A 20,620-nucleotide genomic window follows, 5' to 3' on the forward strand; every position below is an offset into this window, starting at 1 on the left:
TTTTTTTGTTTTGGGATGCTGTGTCACAGTCTTCAGTTCCTCTGTAGTTCAACTACAGTACCCCAGTGGTACACGATACAGCAATGCACCAACAGCCTTAGGCCGGTACCGAGGTGCATATCTCAGTATACACACTCTGACAGGGTGAGCACGACAGCCTGGAGGGAGTATGGGTTGAGAAGAAAGAAAAACATGAACTGAGATCGAGGGTGACAGAATAGCCCATTATTCAGTCTGTTCATTGTGTATACTAGAAAATGAGTTCACTTACAAATTGAACTTCAGAGATGTTTGCATTCTTGTTATAAAAAACATGTTAAGCCACACTCTGGTCTAGATTAAAAAGCTTTGATTAATTATGCAACATTACAACTTTATTTGACTTTGTGTGCTTGGTATTTTCCTTCTGTCTCAGTGATTTTGTACTCACTTTCCTCAGGTATTTGTAAATGGCAGGTCATTCACAGCAGCCTTTAATGTCTTTCTTTTTCATTAACCTGTTTGCTGTGGCTCTATCGAAAGGGCAGTTTTACAGCAGGACTGTCTATAGTTCCTCAGTTATGAGTTATGAAATCATCAATTTGGACTCCCTAGAACACTCAAGGGCCCATATTTGTTGTGCTGGAACAAACAACCCTAGTGTTGGCTTTTCATCTTTATTTGACACTTCATGATATTAAATTGTCCTCAGTACTCCTAAACACAACCTAAATATAGACAGGACATTACGATGCTATAAGCCAGATATGACAACATGATTTATGTGATTAAAATCTGTATTTTAAACATAAAGCCTGAGTGATATTTCCCAAGATTTTGCTCTTTTGTTCTATGAGTAAAATAAATAAATACATTAAATTAATAAACTAACTCAATAAATAGCATACTCAGAAAAGGCTTGTTTTGAAAGTATAGCCAGATGAGCTGTGAAGTGAGGCACGCTTAAAGTATGATCCCGCCCCTTTCTGACCCATTCTCTGAACCACAGCGGTGTATTTATAGTGTTGTCTAAAGAACTTGCATAATCGACCTCGGAAAGTGCTGACACCGATGGGCTCTTTTCAAACTGGGGCACCAGACTCATTTCATCTGGGCCGCTTACCCGCTGACCACTAATAAAACTGCAGCCCTCTGGAAGAGCTCCCCGTTCCCTCCCTCCTGCCACCCGGCTTAACCATCAACCAGCGAGCTCTCAAAGTCCTCACCAGAGCTCTCGGATCAGGTTGAAGGGTTCACAATATCACGTTACTTTCCCTCTCATTCGACCTTGGCTCGTTTCCCAAACCCGATCTCTGCCAGATGATTAAGTCTCTGTGTAGATGCACTTCTTGGCCAGGGGTTTGACGATTACCTCACTCGAGACAGCTGTGGCTGATCGCCCTTCCAGTCGCGGAGTGTTGCAGTTTCTTCGGCGAACAGCAGGTTGCCACAGTTGCCTCGCGTCACTGTCTTGACTTCTGCGTCTTAGTGAGTCTGCTGGGTCTCTGCCATGAGGTTAACTCTTCCTGAACTGGCCAATCGATAGCTTTGTCTTTGAGGCTGATGCTCGACATTTAAGCTACCATTTAACAGAGCCCATTTCCCTTACAACTCTCAGTATTTTGTTATCGCTAGCATGGTTTGACAGCACAGTTTCAGGAGAGACAGGCTTTATGTATGCAAGTGAATAGTGTAGCCTATATGTAAGCTATTCACAATGTATTGTTTCCAGAAAAGCAGTGACTATGCATATTTTATAAGAAGACTTTGTACATAAAAACTTTGTATTTTGTGATACATTTGTATGGTTTAACCACAGTATTTCTCTGCTAGGCTTACTCATATAATTGTTACAGTTTCATTGAACTCTGCTGATATAAAACCATTAGAATATTTTACTCTATATTTAAATTCTACATACATATTGAAATCTTTATTGAGAGTATTGGGCAGAAAGAATATGGAAAGGATTATATAGAATAAATCTTTGATAAATCTGGACACTGCTGGCCTGGGATGGATCTGTGCCTGTGAAAGGTCAATGGATTAAACCCCAGGGATTTTGTGGTTGAGTGAAGCGCCTTCAGCAGCACAGAAAGCAATTATGTTTTTTTTTACTTCTGAGTACCTAAAAAAAACAACTGTCTGTCCTTTATCATAAATGACATATCCAGAAAGGTCTTTAGGTTCCCTTTCCACTCTGTTTAAATGTTTTACTGTAATGCAATTCCCTTTTAAAGTTCAGAATTATGTATACGAGTACAACGTCCAAGTGGATTTTATCATGCATTGCATTCCATAATAAATACGGCAGTCCAACTCTGAAGGACTAGTATTAGCGAAACGAGAATGCATTCAAATATCTGGATATTATCCCAGCTCTTCTGGATCTGCTCCTTCCCTTCTGATGAGTTAGAGCCTGTTAGCATTTGCTTTGTTCACACTATAATGTGCTCTTAGTATTTGCTGCGGACCGATTTGCCAAGAGAGCTCATTCCAGCTTCGTTGTCCTGATTGGGGGATTTCATTTTGCTGGATCCCTTTTAGTCACTGAAAGATGAAATGCTGACAGGAGCCACACTGAGTTGGGATGAGTGTGTGACCAGAACCCAATACCTCACAGGGGAGGAAGAAGTTTAGTTTTTGAACCACACTGGAGGGGGTTCTCAGACAATTAATTTTGATTTCGTACAGTCAGTCATCAGTTCTGTGACTTAAAACGAAATCTTTCACATCAGTCTCACCATAGGAATATAACAGGATGAATATAAACTAGCACAGTGGTTACCAAGCGCCGTCACACTGCGGCCCGGCTGTTTGTGATATCGCATAACTGTACAGCAAACATTACTATTATTAATTCTATAGATATTAGCATATATATTTCTTACTCTTATCTAGGACAACTTCTAATTGTTACAATATAGCACATTATTTTTACATACAGTACCCAACACTTGATTTTAAGTTGAGTGAGTACTGTCTTTTTTTGCCTGCTTTTCCTTGACCTCTAATTTAGTCTGACACTGCCTTTAAGCAAAGGAATATTTGTCACAATTATGTTATGGTTTTGCTGGATGAGTGCCACATGATACCATTTTTTTCAGGATATGCTTATATTTAGCTAGATTTCCTCAGGGGCTTGGTGTAGTAAATAGAAGTTAATCAGACTGAATGTCTAATTTCAAAATAAGGTTTAACACCATTTATTAAAACCTGTATAATCTAACTCTTAGGGTTATCTGAGACACGATGAAGGCTTTCGTTCTTGCCTATGAAATGCAGCAGACTGAAATAGCCTGTATTGTCTTTTTAGGCTTATTTTTACTTGCTGGGCTAAAACATAAAAATAAATAATAACATATTTTGTAGCACTTAAACTTATTTATAGGTTTAAGTGCCAGTTGCATCTCTAATGCATACATTGATCTGATTTCTTAAAACTGTTTATGTTAATCTTGATTTTTTCTGGGAACACTACCAACCATGAATTATGTTGATTTATCACAGTGTCTCTAACAAAAAGGAAAACTTCAACATTTCACAGGGAAACAGGTGTTGACTGGCAAAACCAAATAATACTACATTGTATACTGTCTAATTTGAAGTGTTTTATGTAAATATTTGCCCCAGTTATTTAGAAAGAAATGTATTTCCAGTGACAAATGGCCATCTCTTTGTGGGTGGATAATATAAACTAATGACTTCACATTCTTTATTGTGCTGAAGCAGTAATGTTTCCATTCTCACACCCAAGTGCCAGTTTTTGGCTTGGCCCCGTGTGAGAACAGAATGTGACCCAGAATCCTATAGTTTCACATAGAATTACAAAATTCGGTATTGATTATTCAGCCAATTAAAGCGTTCTAGTTTCCATATTTGCGACGGTTTGACATTTTTATTGACTTGAAGTGGAAATGGTTAAGGAGTGGAGGAGACGCCCTGTATGTGAAAGGTGTAATAAAAGTCTGTTTTGGGGAATTATTTTACTGTACAGTTCAGCATACGACCACCATCACATAAAATGGCACTTACGAAATGATTTGCAGCAACAAAGCGTATTGTTTTTAAAAACACCTTCCAGACTTTTTTTCTTTGCTCTTGAGTTCCCATATTTAGAGCAGTTCACATTTACTTCTGTAACACGTTTACCTCGAGTGACCCTCCGTCATTAGTTTGAGTTTCCAGCTCAATTACAAGCTCAGAATAGTGTGATGTTTTTTTAATCACAAACCGCAATGACATTTGCCAGACTCCAGCAGCATCTCTCCCTGTTTCTTTTAAAGCGGCCTTTTGAAGCCCGGTGCTTTCCCCCATGTTCATTATTGCCATCTGTCCTATACAGAAGTAATCAGTAAACCACCATCCTTTGAGATTATGTTGGTGTTTCCTGGAGGAATCAGTTGCTTCAGTAATTTTCTTTACATTACTTTGTCATTTTCCATGTTTATTAGGATGCATTCCAACTGAGGTTTACTTCTGAATTTAGTCAAATCAAGTTAAAATTAAACAATACAGTATATGGAATAAAATAAAATGAAAAATGCCCTTAATCCTGATCAAGTAGTGTATTCAATAAACTGAAGATTGGGGAGTTATATGAATATTTGAACTGCTGACAAAAACATGCCAGGCCAGAGCAAGATTTGATAGTTTCTTTACATTCATTTTTTATGTGCTCATGATTTTGTATTTCTAAACATAAATATGGATTTTTTTTTCTCTAAACCCTGCTCTACTTCCAAAAAAGGTGTTACAAATGAAACGCCTGAATGTTTTCTCATTTTAAATCAACACCAATGTTGTAAGAGCTAAACTGCCAAAAAATGAAGACCAAACATATCACAATTTGCTTAGAAATAAAAACTCAAAAGTATTCCACACAAAGCTTTTTTGTACATTGGGTAACTGCAGAAATATATTTTTAAAAGTTATGGATTTGCTTGTGTATGTATTATTTTGATAACATGATCAGTCATTTAATTTACTTTAATAACAACAATATTTGATACAGTATAGTATTTGTATATTTGCATTAATATAATGTATTACCTCCAGGACAGATTCACAAATAATTGGGAATAATATTGATTGCTTTCAGTTAATTTCCTGTATACTATTATAGCGGTTTAGTGAAGTAGAATTGCATGTTTTCATTTGAAGTAGAGATTTCACAATACTTTGGAAAGCTTTCAAGACAGCAAATCTAGTGAGAATCGTAGTATTGTAGCTGATGACAGTGATATTATCCTTCAGAAAAGATTGTGGTCCTCCCATTTAAAAGGTATTAAAGTTTATTCATGTTTTCCCTTCATGTTAATCTTCATGCCAAATCTTTATTTCAGTTTTTGATTTCCTGTCCAACTGAGAACTTTTAAGATAATTAAAAGCAATTGGACTTCTTTTCCAGTGGTTTAAAGTGATTTAACTGTAAAAGCCTACCAATAAACTATAATTCACAGGGCCTTTTATGGAGTTAGTTTGAAACAGTGTTTATTTCTCAAATAAATAATCCTTTGATAATCAATAATCTTATGAAGCCTGTCTTTCTAGGATATAACTGCGAAATCTACAATTGTGTGGTGGTTTAGGACTCTTTAGACTACACTATATGAATACCTAAAATGTCCATTAGACATAAAAATAGCTTTGTCTGGAAACATTGAACAAATTACTTTTAGGTAGTCAGTGAAACTGTCTTCTGCATTGTCTTTTTTGCTGTTATCGACAGAATGTCCTGGCGGTGTGTGGGGGTTCCCTATGAGCCAGTTCATGAGACAACAGAGCTGGTACTGTGGCAGGAATGCGAGGATGTCAGCATGTCTTGTAAGTTTGCTTAAATCCGTTTTTGTGTTTGTTTTGTTTTAAAGCATCAAATCGAAAATCTAATATAGGCTTTAATGATTTTAATGAATGATCCCCACCCCATGATACGAAATGTACTCTGTATATTCTAATTTCATATATCCCCCTTCTATTGTCTGCCAGATTCATGGCAATTTGAGGAAGACTGTTATTTCCAGGAATCTTGGAGGGATTTGAAAGTCATGTTAGAGAAACTGCTTAAAGATAAAATGTTTGGAAAACTTTAAGTAACAGTCTTCTCTGAATTGTTCAGTAATAGTTATCAACTGACATTTGTATATTTCCTATCCTAAAAAGGCTTAAACATGTTTGTTTTCTTCTTTAAGGCACTTGAAAGAGTAACTGTTGGCCAAGGGGTAAGTGTTTTCATACATTTTATAAACAGATGTCTGTTTAAGTACAACGAAATTATCAAGACCTCTGCATAAATTTACACTTCGATTTGTTTTTGTGGATTCTACTGGGCAGCATTTCTGATAATTGTCTTTATCTCATCTGAAAATCTAAGAAAGCACAGTAGGATAGATAACCAAAATGAGCATTTTAGTTTAATCTGTATTATTTGGTGTTACAAATATATGCTTTAGGTTGTTTTTTGGGTTACAGTGAACCTTTTTGCATGTCAAAAAACCTAATTTAATTTAAAGGCAATTCAGTTTGATTTTTAATAACACCCTCCTTATGAACTGGATGGTAAAGTGTGCCGTAGTGTGCAGTTATTTTTTATGGGATCAAAATAGCTGGAAGTGGCAAGTTACAAAGAATAATATGAAAAACTGAGGGGTGAATTCAGGGCACAGAAAAATGAGCATCAGTGGAGACCTTGCCAATAACCTGTCTGACAGTTTAATAAGACTTATTGCAGCTATAGAAATGTGTAACATGCTAGTCCGGTGTGGCATTCACTCATCCATAGCTCCAAGTAAAACATAACAAATATCTGTTTGTTTTGTTTTCTCTGTTAATGGCTGGTTTTCCAGCATAGAGACTATGCAGCAAAAGTAAATATGAATCAACCTATTTGCAATGCATTACTTGCCACAGAATGCTTAATTTGCTCCTCATTTGAATGTATATGGTATATATGTAGTTCTACAGTCAGGTCTAGAGACACTAACTTTCCAAAGTCATACGATACCTGGGCTTACAATGTAATTATGATCACAAGAGTATTTATTTAGCCTATAAGTACTTGTAATGTTGAATTTAGTGTATGTTAGCTTCTTCCTTGAGCAGTTACAGATTAGCTATGTTTTGTTCTGATCCGTAATACGACTAATGTATCATAGTGTGGGTTCACAGGAATAAGTGGTATTTTAACACTCGGCTGGGTATAGTTTAATGTCTCGCAGGCATACATATACAATGAATTACAATGGTGTACACTATTAAATTATTAGGGCCTTGGATTTTCTTTTTCCCCCCAGTGTTCAGCCTCCTTGAATTGCTAATTGGATCCCTGTTAAGACAATTAAACTCAAATAAAACTAGACATGTTTTAATCGTACAGCTTGTTGAAATAATGTTTTTTTCCTGCATAGCTAACATTTGCCAAAATGTCCATCTTCATATATTGTGTAAAGGATATTCAAACCACAGGAGTGCAAACTTTTTAAAGGGAGTAATCTTTGTTAATGTGAAGGTACTGATATGCATAGAGATTGTAATAATATTTGACTAGCATGACATCGACACATCTTGACACACACAAAACCGTATTAGTATTGTACCTTTGAATCAGATTATTGCTCACTCAGCTGAGCCTAGCTCCTCTGTTCGGTGTCTGCTTCCTTAAGTACAGTGTGTCTGAATACTGTGCTGCTTTCCACATGCTATGCATCATGTAAATGAGGTAGTTAGCATTAATTCATTATGTATGCAATTACCTTTGTGAATGGGGTTGCAAATAATTAATTACAGTGTATTTCACAGCTTTCCCAGTAAGTCTGTTTTTCCCCTCGGTTACTGAGGTCTCCAGTCTAGTTTTCTGGTATTGATTATTCAGCCAATTAAAGCGTTCTAGTTTCCATATTTGCGATGGTATGACATTTTTATTGACTTGAAGTGGAAATGGTTAAGGAGTGGAGGAGACGCCCCATTTGTGAAAGGTTCCGGTGTAATAAAAGTCTGTTTTGGGGAATTATTTTACTGTACAGTTCAGCATACGACCACCATCACATAAAATGGCACTTACGAAATGATTTGCAGCAACAAAGCGTATTGTTTTTAAAAACACCTTCCAGACTTTTTTCTTTGCTCTTGAGTTCCCATATTTAGAGCAGTTCACATTTACTTCTGTAACACGTTTACCTCGAGTGACCCTCCGTCATTAGTTTGAGTTTCCAGCTCAATTACAAGCTCAGAATAGTGTGATGTTTTTTTAATCACAAACCGCAATGACATTTGCCAGACTCCAGCAGCATCTCTCCCTGTTTCTTTTAAAGCGGCCTTTTGAAGCCCGGTGCTTTCCCCCATGTTCATTATTGCCATCTGTCCTATACAGAAGTAATCCACTTAGGCAAACCATCCTCTGAGATTATGTTGGTGTTTCCTGGAAGAATCAGTTGCTTCAGTAATTTTCTTTACATTACTTTGTCATTTTCTACGTTTTTTAGGATGCATTCCAACTGAGGTTTACTTCTGAATTTAGTCAAATCAAGTTAAAATTAAACAATACAGTATATGGAATAAAATGTAAATGAATAAGGCCCTTAAGCCCGAACAAGTATTGAATTCAGGCCAGAGCAAGATTTGATAGTTTCTTTACATTCATTTTTTATGTGCTCATGATTTTTTATTTCTAAACATAAAAGGGATTATTTTTTTTTTCCTAAACCCTGCTCCACTTCCAAGAAAGGTGCTACAAATTAAATGCCTGAATGTTTTCTGCAGTGTTTAAATCAACACCAATGTTGTTAGAGCTAAACTGCCAAAAAATGTATTTAGAAAAAAAAAAAAAGACCAAACGTATCACAATTTGCTTAGAAATAAAAATCTAGAACTCAACAGTGTTTCACACAAAGGTTTTTTTGTACATTGAGTAACTGCAGAAATATATTTTAAAAATGTATGGATTTGCTTGTGTATTTATTTTTGTTTTGTTGTTTTAACACTCCAGTAGAACTATTTTACTATAACTTGTTTTTCTAATTAGCACTGAGCAAGTGAGTCTTTCGTAAACCATTACTCACATTCCCAGGACATTGTCATATTTGGGATCCAGTATTATTAAACTTTTTTCCTCTGGAAAAATAATAATGAAACTCCCAACGCTCAAATTATTGCTGACAAATTACCTTTCTGTATGATTTAATTTCTGATAATTCATCCATGTTTTCCTGCTCTTTTCAGCTGCCCATCGAGTCCCTGTTTTACAGAGCAGTCCTACATGTCATTTTACGGGACCATTATGGTGCAATAAAAAGGTATGACTGGCTTACGTAACACCAATGGGAAATTAACTGTCAGTATTCAGAAATTATATCTAATATACTGCGTCGGCATAAACCTAATTATAGCAGTGCTTATGGTTTTTCTTCTGCCTATGAAACCTTTAGTTTTTGTACTTTTTTATTGGTCCTTCTGACATTTGAGGTTTTCATTAATCCAGTCTGAGAACGGTGCAAATGCATTTGAATAAAAATGATTGAAGAAGAACAGATGTATCTTCAGTAATGAACCTATTTACCAATTGTATATAATATATTCATCATTAAAGAGTCCTTGTTTAAAATGCAGATTAAAATATTTATAATAGTTTGTTGCAAATCCAGAAGTACTTACCTTTGCAAGTGTTGTTGCCAAGTACACATCTATAGGGAGCCAAACTGGTTTGATTCCAGCTGCCCATGTGTTTTTCGATATTTTTACACTTAGCTCTGAAACATGATGGCTTCAGTCAGAAGAGAAAAAGACAAATTAAGCTGACTAAAAAATATTAATCAAGTGTCCTCCTACTCAAGGTACGAGTCTGCCGGCCACATGTTGCACAGAATTGCACAGTCTCTACCTGACTATGAAGTGCTAGCTTGTGTTTAATATGTGACCTCAACTGTCTTTTTAGGTTTATTGTTGTTTATTTCTCTGATATTTTCATTTTTAACATAGCTGTTTTCTAGCTACAAATTAGAGTAAGCAAAAACATCCCTTTGTATGGGGTAAAACACCTTGTATGTGTGTTGATCCTAAAATGTCTCCATGGTTATTACATTAAGATAGTAATAACTCAAGATGTCACATAATCTGTTATGATTTTTCTAATACATTTATGTTTGTAATTAATTTGCAATCCCTTGTTAATTGAGTATGCATTAACGTCAAGCTGTATAGAGACTTTGTCGAAAATGCGAAGGGAGACTGTATGAATCTATCCTTCTGAAGTGCACTAGGATTAGGACTTAAATAGTTCCCCATGTGTGTATTGCAAAAAATGTCAGAAATGCATATATTTTCTGAAATAAATGGTAAGAGGATGTCATGGAAGATTGCACAGATTTATAGGCTTGTCTTGCTTTTTAAAACTCGGCAGATTCTTGGACAGCGTTCAGCAGTGTTTTGTATAAATCTTGGCTAAAACAAAAACCATGCTCGGAAAGCAGGTTGTACACAACATACTGCTGACATTAAAAAAAAAGAGGAGTGGAAACTGATGAAAACATGGTGACCTGACCAGAGCACGAGAATGTTTTTATTGAAAGACAATCAATAAGACAGCACTTGTGTAGAGCCACACAAGAAATACTGTACCTTTGATTTACAAAACAAATCTGTAATTTAGTATTAATATTATGTTCAGGCTTCATACATATTATCATTAATTGTGTGTATCAACTTAAACCAAAGAAAATACCAGTTTAAGTCTGTGAAAAGTTCATAGTTATAAGAAGACAATAATGAACTATGCTTACATTGTTAAGAGGGTTTAAAGGGGAAACAGATTTTTAATACAGGAATGCCAGTCAGGGAGGAGGACTATATAATAAATTCCACTCTTCTCATTTCACCTCACATTATTTGTTGCTCCTAAACTTTTGATGTATAGTTTGTCTTACTGGACATAAAAATTATGTGCATGAATTATGACTCCGCACTAAAATTAGACTGATTTTTAGATTACGATACTCTGCCTTTTAACAACATGCACTGTCGTAAGTGACTTTTTTCCCCCCTCTCTCGTTGGCAGTGAAAAGCGTGTTGGAAATGTATTTTCCAAAGCCACTTCCTTTGTGGATTATATCAAAAAAGCATTGAAGAAGCTTGATCTTGATGAGTCAAAGGTCGGTATTTAATCATTGGTTTCTACATATTTATTGACTTGATATATATATTATGGTAATATAATTTACTGCCAGATCTACCTAATTAGAAGCCTTAGTATGCAATCAGTGACTCAAGACATACTGTAAACTTCAGCTGTGTGTATATCATAAAATAATGATGTATTTGCTGTTGATTTCAGGGTTTTAAAGGCACTGATATTTGCACAAGGTTATTACCGGTACTTACTGAACTATTTACCAGCTGCTTTATTTTTTTCCACATAAGGAATGAAAATACGGTGACCTTTAGCAGAGTTAAAGTAATTCCAGATCTAACTCTGGACAAATATTTAGCAAGAAGTACCTCCAGCTAGGTGTATTGTTAGTAGTATCGTAGTACATTGGTGACTCCCTGTATTTCTTTAGTCTTTGGTGGTAATACTTTTTAAAGAACCTAGTATTTTGTCACACCTTTAGACTCGTTGTCTTAGGGATACTATTAAAATAGTTAATAGTTTCTGAAATTAACATGCATTTGGTGTACACTCACATATCTATAAGTACAATTTTTCATTTTTCATTAATCAACTCTGTAGAAAACACTTCTGTTATCATTTCCCAAGAGTGCTTTATTTAATCATCTGGATCATCAAGTTAAATTGCCCATGGCCTTGAAGCAATAATTTCCAAAACCCAGCAGCCTGAATTAATTTAAGATAAGTCCGTGAGTTTTTACAAAACTTCAATTAGCTTTCGGTGAAGCCGTGCCATATTTAACATATCTCTCAACAGGAAAATGAAGTGGAAGAGGAAAGAATGTATTTGCATAACACTGGGATCTATGACATTCTTTATTCAACCTTTCCTTGTCCTATGTAGTGATGAAAATGACGTTTTTAATATTTTCTTTTCACAAATTAAATAAATCCAACAAGAAAGGTTACATTCAACAGAGTGCTGATAAAACCATAAATCAAAATAAAACTCTTTCATTTTCCTAATAGGCTCTTAACAATATTTGAGGTGACTGAATTGAAGGAGACATATGTTAGTTTTCGGTCTTTATTGTTTTAATGACAAATGAAGGTTTGGACTCCAGGCATGGTTAGTGTGTTATCAATTATCTGTATACTAATAATAAAAAAGAAAAACAAAGGAATAAACTACAAAATGCCCCCCACCCCCAACAAAATGTAGTGCCCACACTCAAAACATATCCACAAAACCCAGCTATTAATTTTATGTTCATTATTTTCATTTAGTAAATATATAAATATGATTTATATCCCCTTGTGCTGTTAGGGGTGTATAAGTAAAGTATCTGTGATGTTATTTCTCTTCAATTCTATCATATTAATGACTTTTAACACTTAAACCTTCAAAACAGCTGTTCAAATGATATAGGGGACTGTATTCAGGTTTCAGGATGTCGTTTCATCACTTCTTAAATAATAAAACAGAGGGTTGCCTTCCCTGTGACAATGGGGCAATAATTATGTTAAATAGATGCTTACACTGTCTGCAGTCTGGTATTGGTACTTTACTTGCATTCTTTACACAGCTGTTTCATGCTTATATTACAAATAGATTGCAAGTTTGACAGCAGCTGATAAAGATATACAACAATAATGAGTATTATCTGATTGTATTATTGTCTAGTATGGTATCAATCTTTTAAAATGTAAACCTCAACAGAATGGTATCATGTGGACAATCATGTTTTTGGTTCATTATTAGCAATAAAATCACAGAACTTTCCAATAGCTGGTCCAAGGATTTGCCAGCAGGGGATTACACATACACGTTAATAAGACAAGTCAACATTTTCAGTGGATTACTATGTGTTTTAACAGCTGATCCTGTTTAACCTTTTTGTAAAGGGGATAGTTTTTCAAACCTCTTTCCTTTGAAAGAGATTATCAGAAGTTATCTGTTATAACTGACGTGATTATCAAATAGCATCTAGAGCTGGTACTTTATTTATTTATGTTCTCATTTCCAGCTCTCTGAAAGCCTAATTAAGGATTACTATGATACATATAGACCAAGAATGAAAGAGATGGAGGCTTTCAATAAGGTAAGTCTTAACAGCTACCAGTATGTGATCCATTATAAACGAATTTCCATTTAATTTTGCTCAGTAGTACACAGCATTTTGGCACTTTTTCTGAAACTACATAATAAATAATAAAACGTACATTTTCTGCAATTTATGTCAAATGCACTCAGTTATAAGGCTTCTAGTTTGCCTAGCTATCATTGGAAGACGAATAATTTCACAAGACTTGTTAAGCAGTATAAACAGTGAAACTTTAAAGTAGCATTATGAAGCACATAATACATAAACATTTACATTTGCTTTCATATGCATTTTACTTCTGCATTTATTCTTTTTATTCGTCATGAGTGATTGTTTTATATCTCTCTGCTGTATTGTTTATGGTTGTATTATTGCTCAGTGTAACTGTGGAGATTAATGGTCAAGAGAGATTCATCCATGCTTCATCCTGGCCAGTCAGAGGTGTGAGTAGCCAAACACAAATCATGAAGATAGCTCTCAGCTGCTATTCAAAGGGGTCTAGTATTAAAGAAAATCAGTTTAAAATCAAATAAAAGCTTTCCTCTGTCCCCACAGAGCAGCAGACATTTCTCTTCTGTCTAAACAAACAGATTTTCCTGAGAACTGTAAATCCAGGCACCTTGGGTGAACCCCAGCACTTTTTCTTTGTAGAAATTATTTTAAAATGTTTTATTATCAACATGTGTTACCTTCTTTTGGATTATGACATGTTGTGTGAATGGTTAAAAATAAATAACATTCTTAGTTATTCTGCAGACTTTTTCTAAAAGTTATAACCATATTGCAGTTATTTAGGAAAGGAAATCATTGCCTAAAACTGATGTGTGAAAAATGTAAAAATAGATAAAAAGCATGTGTAATGTGTATAGCCACTTATTTAGTTTGGGAGACTACATTATTTACATTATTACAGAAAATGAAATGAAATCTTCTCAAATTAGAGTTTTGTGTGGAGAACTTCCTAAAGAGTTTATAATGGATTTCAGGAATTCCTTCCCACAGTTGTGGAAGAAATATAGTTCAGGATTAGCGTATCTCAGACACTTAACCAGCTGTGGTGTCTTTATTTTTTTAGCTAAAGGTGGCCCTGGCTCCTTGCATTGAGGGATTGATACTCCTGGATCGACTGTGCTTTCTGAAAGAGCAGGTACATAACTAACTGTCTCACTGGGACGGTATGTGGGCTGTATCACATTGAATCATGAAGAGCAAGATCTGTCAGCAATTTACTACATTTCTATTAATGTAATTGTCCCCTTCAAACTCGGATCATCTTTTTCTCCAGTTGTGCACTGGTTTCATCCCAGCGTTGAAGCATATTTGCCGCAGATGTTTGGTGTTATGTAGTGAACCCACAACACAAAATGCCATGTTTCTTTTAATTCTTCCATAATTGATAGTTTCTGTAATCTCTAAACCAGCTCATAATCCCAGTATAAGTATTACCTCCTCTGCAATATGATCGGACATCTTAGAGAAATGTTTTCTTTCAGGTATAATTGCATGTTAATGACACAATTGTACAGCATGTCAGACAGTTTGATTGCCAATGTGGATGCCAGATAATCAGACAAAAATGAATGTATTCCATGCTAAATCTTAATTAACAAAAGCTTTCTGTGCAGTGGCTTTGGTAAGTATTTGTGCAGATTTAGTTTGTGCATGTTTTCATTAAATTTGGTTTCTCCTTTGTGTGGCTAGTATGGTGTATATCAGGGCAAATATTTCAAAATATAATATACCTGTTGTATTGGCACCTGTATGTTTAAAGGCTTGAAGTTGCAATTTCATGTTAAAGTTCCTGAACTTCATTTCTGAAGGTTTACCTCCTGTTCAATTCTCATGTAATAAGCAGAGCAAACGAGAATATAAAACACCATACAGATGGTGGAAGAGAAAGGTTAAAGAAGTGACTTTTCAAGTGACTAAAATAGAAACTGTAAAGGAAGAAAACATGTTACTAGTACACAATCATAGTGTACTTTGCTCTTTCTCCTTGCTCCAGTGCCTTTGTTGCTTGGAGGATTATGCTTATATGAATAGGTATTCCCTTTAAAATATCACATTGCTGGGCTGGGTGATTATTTTTCAGATAGAAGACTGTGGCACTCCTTTTATGAGTTGGATAAGTGTTGAAAAAGAAACCTATAGAACCAGAGAGTTGTGGTCACTTCTGTTAGCTAAGTTAAAACAAGGTTCTCCGCAGTATTTTAAAGCTTTCGCAAGACATGTATGGTTTGCTTATCAAGTTGGTATTTGTAATACTTGGATTTGTGCAATCCATGAAAGACATATGTTTCCCATATATCTTTTTTATTCTGGAAAATGTGGTGAAATATAGTTTGAGGATTGTGAAACTCTACGTTGTTAATGCACTGCCAACTAAGAAAGAAGCTTGATAGAAAATCTATTTTTTAATTGTAAATTGAGATCTAAATTGAGATCAACCAATACTAATGTATAAAAAACTATTTAGATTATATAAGGCTAATGTGCCAGTTGCCAACTTTTAAAAGACATGCCCAAGGTTATAAAAATGTTATGTCACTGAGCATGTATTCATTGTGATTGTTTTAAAATCATTATCTATATATCTGTCTGTCTATGTATCTATCTATCTTTTTTTTTATGAATGTGAAATAATCAGTACAATCATGGACACTAAACAATTGTGTGTATGTACAGCAATATTTTCAAATCCCCTTATTTAAAATATTTTTTAAAGGTTAATAATGAATAAGGCAATTAATAAATTAATAGGCTAAGATAAACATTCTAAATATGTTTTTATATATTCTGGAATAGGTATTGAATTTGACAAAATAAATAGGAGTTAAAACAATTGTTATAGATTTGAAATTTGAACTGACACATAACTGACCAAATCTCATTCTTGAAACATCCCACTTTCTAGCTCACAGACTGACCTACCAAACCTCTGATATTCTCCTGCAGAAGAGCACTAATTAAATGTGCTGGAAAATATATTTTTCTAAGGCCACTGCAGTAATAGATAGAGAAATGTCATGACAGATTCTAAAAATATAAACATTTGTGGAAACCAGAATAATTTATCATGCGCTACTGCAAGGTTAACCTTAAAGCTCTAGAATGAGACAGATACTCAACATTTCAATAATACATTATTTTAATGTATTTTTTTTTCCCCCACTGGCATTTTTTGCCGCCGATATATTTTTGTACATCATGTTGAGAGATCTGTGACTGTGAAATTGTCTTGATGAATGATATGTATGTTTAAATCACTCCGTGAAATAGGAGCAGACTCACTTTGCAGTTGCTGTTTCTTCAGCGGAGGTTTTTGAGGAGTACCTGTGGTTTCAGCATTGCATAACATGAGAAACGTTGGGTGGAGGCCAAGTAAATGACCTTGTATTTTGGGTGGTGCATAGAAAGATTATATTTGGGCCATGAGAAGAAATTACTTGATTACTTATATGAAATCACCCCTATACACTGCACTGTAACGGAAAAGCCTATCTAATGTTGATGGCTCACCGCCAAATATACGTGACTCTAGACCCAGCTGCTGCTGTTAACGCAACCTGGAGAACTGAATTGTACATCCACAGCACCTCTGTTTCGGTAAAGTTTACGAGATGTGCATGTGTGGGCATCCACTGTGTTTTCTGTGATGCTATTAAAGTTTTATATCACCAAACCCAAAGGCCACATCTTGAGCTCACTAGGAGAATGGGAATATAATAATCAGAGTAAACACCTTTCAGTTTCCTTCCCTGCATGAGGTTATGTCGGGACAAAAAGATAAAGAAAAGATTATTGTGATCTAGTTGGATATTCACAGTGGATGTCTATTTATCTCAATATATTTCACTTACAGGCTCTTGAAACTGATTATCTGTGTGCATGTTTCTTTTTTATATTTTATTTTCAGCCTGTACATTCGTTTTGATCTTTTAAGTCCATTGTGTTTGACACGTATCAGCCTTTCTTTGGCTTGCCACCCAGCAGTGACTCCAACAGTTAAAAGGAGCAGATGTGTTGCCAGTGCATGTTTTGGAAGACATGTTTATCTTCTCTTCATCTTCCCTGTGGTGTTATGAGAAAACAACGGCAGGATAATAGTTGAAATTCAGTCCAACATTTTAGGGGAATTCAATCAATATTTGTGTGAGGTGATACTGCCCTGTTTTCTAGTTTAGCTCAACTTCCTACCTAATCAAGGTATTTTTCAAGTTCAGCAACAAAAGTTCAGATCACTTTGTCAGCGTTAAGAGGTAAAACATAGCTATTTACAATGATATAAATTTAAGTACTTCAAAATAATTTACATTTTCAGTCTTGCTGATTTGAGTGCGTAATTGTTTCCACATGTTTTATTTGAAAGTAATATATTCCACAGTGCCTTGAAAAGTGAGAAAGGAGACTAAACTGTCTAATGTCATGTTTTCAAACATTACGGTTGCAACTCAAACCAAAAATGTTAAACAGTTGTTATTAAAGGAGTTTTTTTGACCTAAAGCTGAATTTTGACTTTGACATAGTTAAAAGCCCTTCTCAGAGGTCAGCAATGTCCTTGAAAAACATTTTGATTCAATTTGGTGGAAATTCTTCATTGTAAATAAACGATATTTAAGCAGAGAGTTTGCAAGTCACCGTCCTGTAATCGTGGACGTTTTTTCCTCAAAATTTGATATCCAGGAAGTTGTGTCTTGAGTTCTGGTGGTCTCTGTCAGTGCCGTTGTTGACAGGGCAGTTGTATTAAAGCCACAGCTGGCACCTAGAACTGCAGCATCTTTGCGGTCAGACCTGATTAGACAGAGAGGCTACACTGCACTGTCTTTCATCCCCTGGGCGGATGCTCTGTTGTATTACATGGGTGGGCCTGTGTGGGAGGGAAGTAATGTCTGCCATTATGAAATCTGTGTATAAGGAGTGGGCTAACTTCTCCATTGATGATAATTGAAGGAAATATACCCATTTAAACCACAGCTAGACATGCGTGTAATATTCCCATGCCATAATGACAAAGCAAGAAACTCGTTACCCTTTCATTGGATGCGTGTTGTAGACAATGGATGCACTTTTGGAAAGCAAGAAAGGTCAATGCAGAGACTTTAACCAACAGCATAATATAAGGCAGATGAACTCTTAATTATTTATTTGTTTTTCATTTTTATGAATGGGGCAGATTACAATATTGATTACAATATATCTGAATTATGTGTGTTTTTCTTTCTCACTGTTTTCACATGAATTTGTTATGATCTTTGAAGAAATGCAAAACTCAGGGTTTTTAACCTTGAGGAACTTATTTACTCTGTGTTCCTTTGAAAGAATATGATTTCTCGTAAATGTATGTCTTGATTTAATTTAATTCAGAATCAGATCATATTTTTAAGCATTTCCTACACTGACAACAATTTGTCATTTGTTGCTTGAATCAAGGGCTTGTGGAACTACATGACTGAATGTCCATGAAACTGTTATACATAAAAAAACCTATATAAAACATTGTGATTATTCTGTTAGATGAAAACAATTCCTTCTGTTGTTCGGATTATAATGAGTTTTGGGAGTTAAAGTCTAACAGGACTCCTTAGGTATTTGTACATGTGTCTAGGATTACATCAAACAAATATTGAAAAGTATGAAAGTGAACCACATTTATCCAAACACTTAGTTTAAGTTCAGTCATGAGAAGATGGTGCTACAGAAAGCCATGTCATCAAATAAACAAACATAAACCCCCCTTCCCCCCCAAAACAAAATAAAAAATAAAACCTTAAGTATCCTGTAATTCAACCTTAAATGCCTTTTGATTTTAGCATTTGTATAATGATCTACAAACAAACCGATAAGTTTGTGGTCTTATAACCTTCAAAGGTTCTTTCAGGGTTTCAGTGGAAAACTAAATTGGAACAAGGGATTATGGGAAATGAATGTGCCTGTTTATGCCCAACACACAAATTAAATGCCACTAGAAACCGGCTCATGTCAATTCTTGTTCATTAGTTGTTTTTTTTATGAATGAAGGGAAACAGAGATGAAAAATCCATTTTAACATAGATGAACTGGGATATTGTAATGTTATTAAACATATAATTGACTATTTTAATGATTTGGAAATGTCAATAAATAAATGTTAAAATGTAGATATAGTGTATATTTTTCATATTCTTCATTCCTTCTACTTCCATAGCCAACAAATTTGAATTAATGCTGTGACATTTATAATTAATGCTGGAGAGTTTTATGATTGTCATCATGTAATCACAAATATATATATAAACTATTTTGTTTTTTAATTTCTCACAGGACTGCACATCTTTTTCTGCACTCGTGCAACTGTTTGATCCTGTGATGTCACCAAGATGTTACGGTGTTGTTGGATTGAAGAGACCTTAGAAAGGTGTTACTTTGTATTACTGAACTGAATTTATACAATAGTATGATTAGATGTAAATGTTATATTTTTTTATGGGTTGAAACATACTTTTGTTTTTCATGGTTTTAAGACATTTTCATTCAATGTAATTTTCAGTGTGATATATCACATTCTGTGCTTGGCATTTACAGCTTTACCCTTTATTTCTCAAAATCTATCTACTCAGTAAATCCATACACTCCTTCTTTTAATGGGGGCAGTTCAAAGGCAGAACATATGTTGTTGTTTTTATCATGTAGAAAAAATTTGTTTCTGTGCAAGTTTGTTTGATTTTGCAAAAATAAAAACCTTATGGATAAATCAATTCTGAAAATGTATTGATCAGTCAACCTCCAAATTCTTTAATGATTTCCAGGACAGTTAAATGCCTTCTCCAACAAAGAATAAAGCTGTTTTCTCTTGAGATGCTTTACAGGATGAAAATCTGATTTGTTGTCCCTATAACTGGAACCAGCTTTAGTTGTACAAATCTTTAAATGCAAATCACATATACTGTACGGAAGGAAGTCTCAGAATTAAGCTAATTACTAATGAAGTAAATTAAATAAAATCAGATTTACTATACACCACTAAAAGAAAATGTCCTTGTTAAATGTAGACACATTTTGATCGTTAATTATTATATGATTACAAATGACAAATATATAGTAAAAACCTGTCCTATAAATTAAGTCTTAATTAGCAATTTAATATTTAATACCTGAAACAACATATTTAAAAACCTCTGCCCTTTGCTTTGGAACCAGTAATGCTTAAATTATCAAACGGAGAGGGTTCTAGTCAATAACTGTCTTGTTATGGTCTGAATTTCTGATTTTCATTAGTAGTTAAACTCTCCTTTCCCTTATTTAATTGTATTAGCATTTTCACAAAATACATAGGCCTATTTCTTTAGTAATGACTGCTAGAACTACTTTGGCATATAAAATGTGTTATTTAAACAGACCACACACATATAAAGGCGTATTGTACCTTGCCTTCTGTTGTGCTTCCTGGTGTTTATTCAAT

General features: G+C 34.7%; 1 protein-coding gene across 4 annotated transcripts in view; it reads left to right on the forward strand.

The window, feature by feature from the left end:
• The window catches only part of mettl25 (methyltransferase like 25), a 35,196-nt gene extending 15,280 nt beyond the window's left edge, over positions 1 to 19,916 (forward strand). For 2 of the 4 annotated variants that reach the window (XM_066723473.1, XM_066723475.1), the window contains exons 6-12: positions 5,711 to 5,805; positions 6,171 to 6,200; positions 9,196 to 9,269; positions 11,027 to 11,120; positions 13,105 to 13,179; positions 14,258 to 14,329; positions 19,483 to 19,916. In XM_066723473.1, coding sequence (XP_066579570.1) covers positions 5,711 to 5,805; positions 6,171 to 6,200; positions 9,196 to 9,269; positions 11,027 to 11,120; positions 13,105 to 13,179; positions 14,258 to 14,329; positions 19,483 to 19,572 — 530 coding nt within the window. In that variant the 3' untranslated portion in view covers positions 19,573 to 19,916. The remainder of the gene's footprint in view (positions 1 to 5,710; positions 5,806 to 6,170; positions 6,201 to 9,195; positions 9,270 to 11,026; positions 11,121 to 13,104; positions 13,180 to 14,257; positions 14,330 to 19,482) is intronic. The other 2 variants (XM_066723476.1, XM_066723477.1) reach the window with 2 other exon arrangements.
• The last annotated feature ends 704 nt before the right edge of the window (positions 19,917 to 20,620 follow it).

The sequence above is a fragment of the Amia ocellicauda genome, chromosome 15 (assembly GCF_036373705.1).
Source record: "Amia ocellicauda isolate fAmiCal2 chromosome 15, fAmiCal2.hap1, whole genome shotgun sequence".
Lineage (NCBI taxonomy): Eukaryota > Metazoa > Chordata > Actinopteri > Amiiformes > Amiidae > Amia > Amia ocellicauda.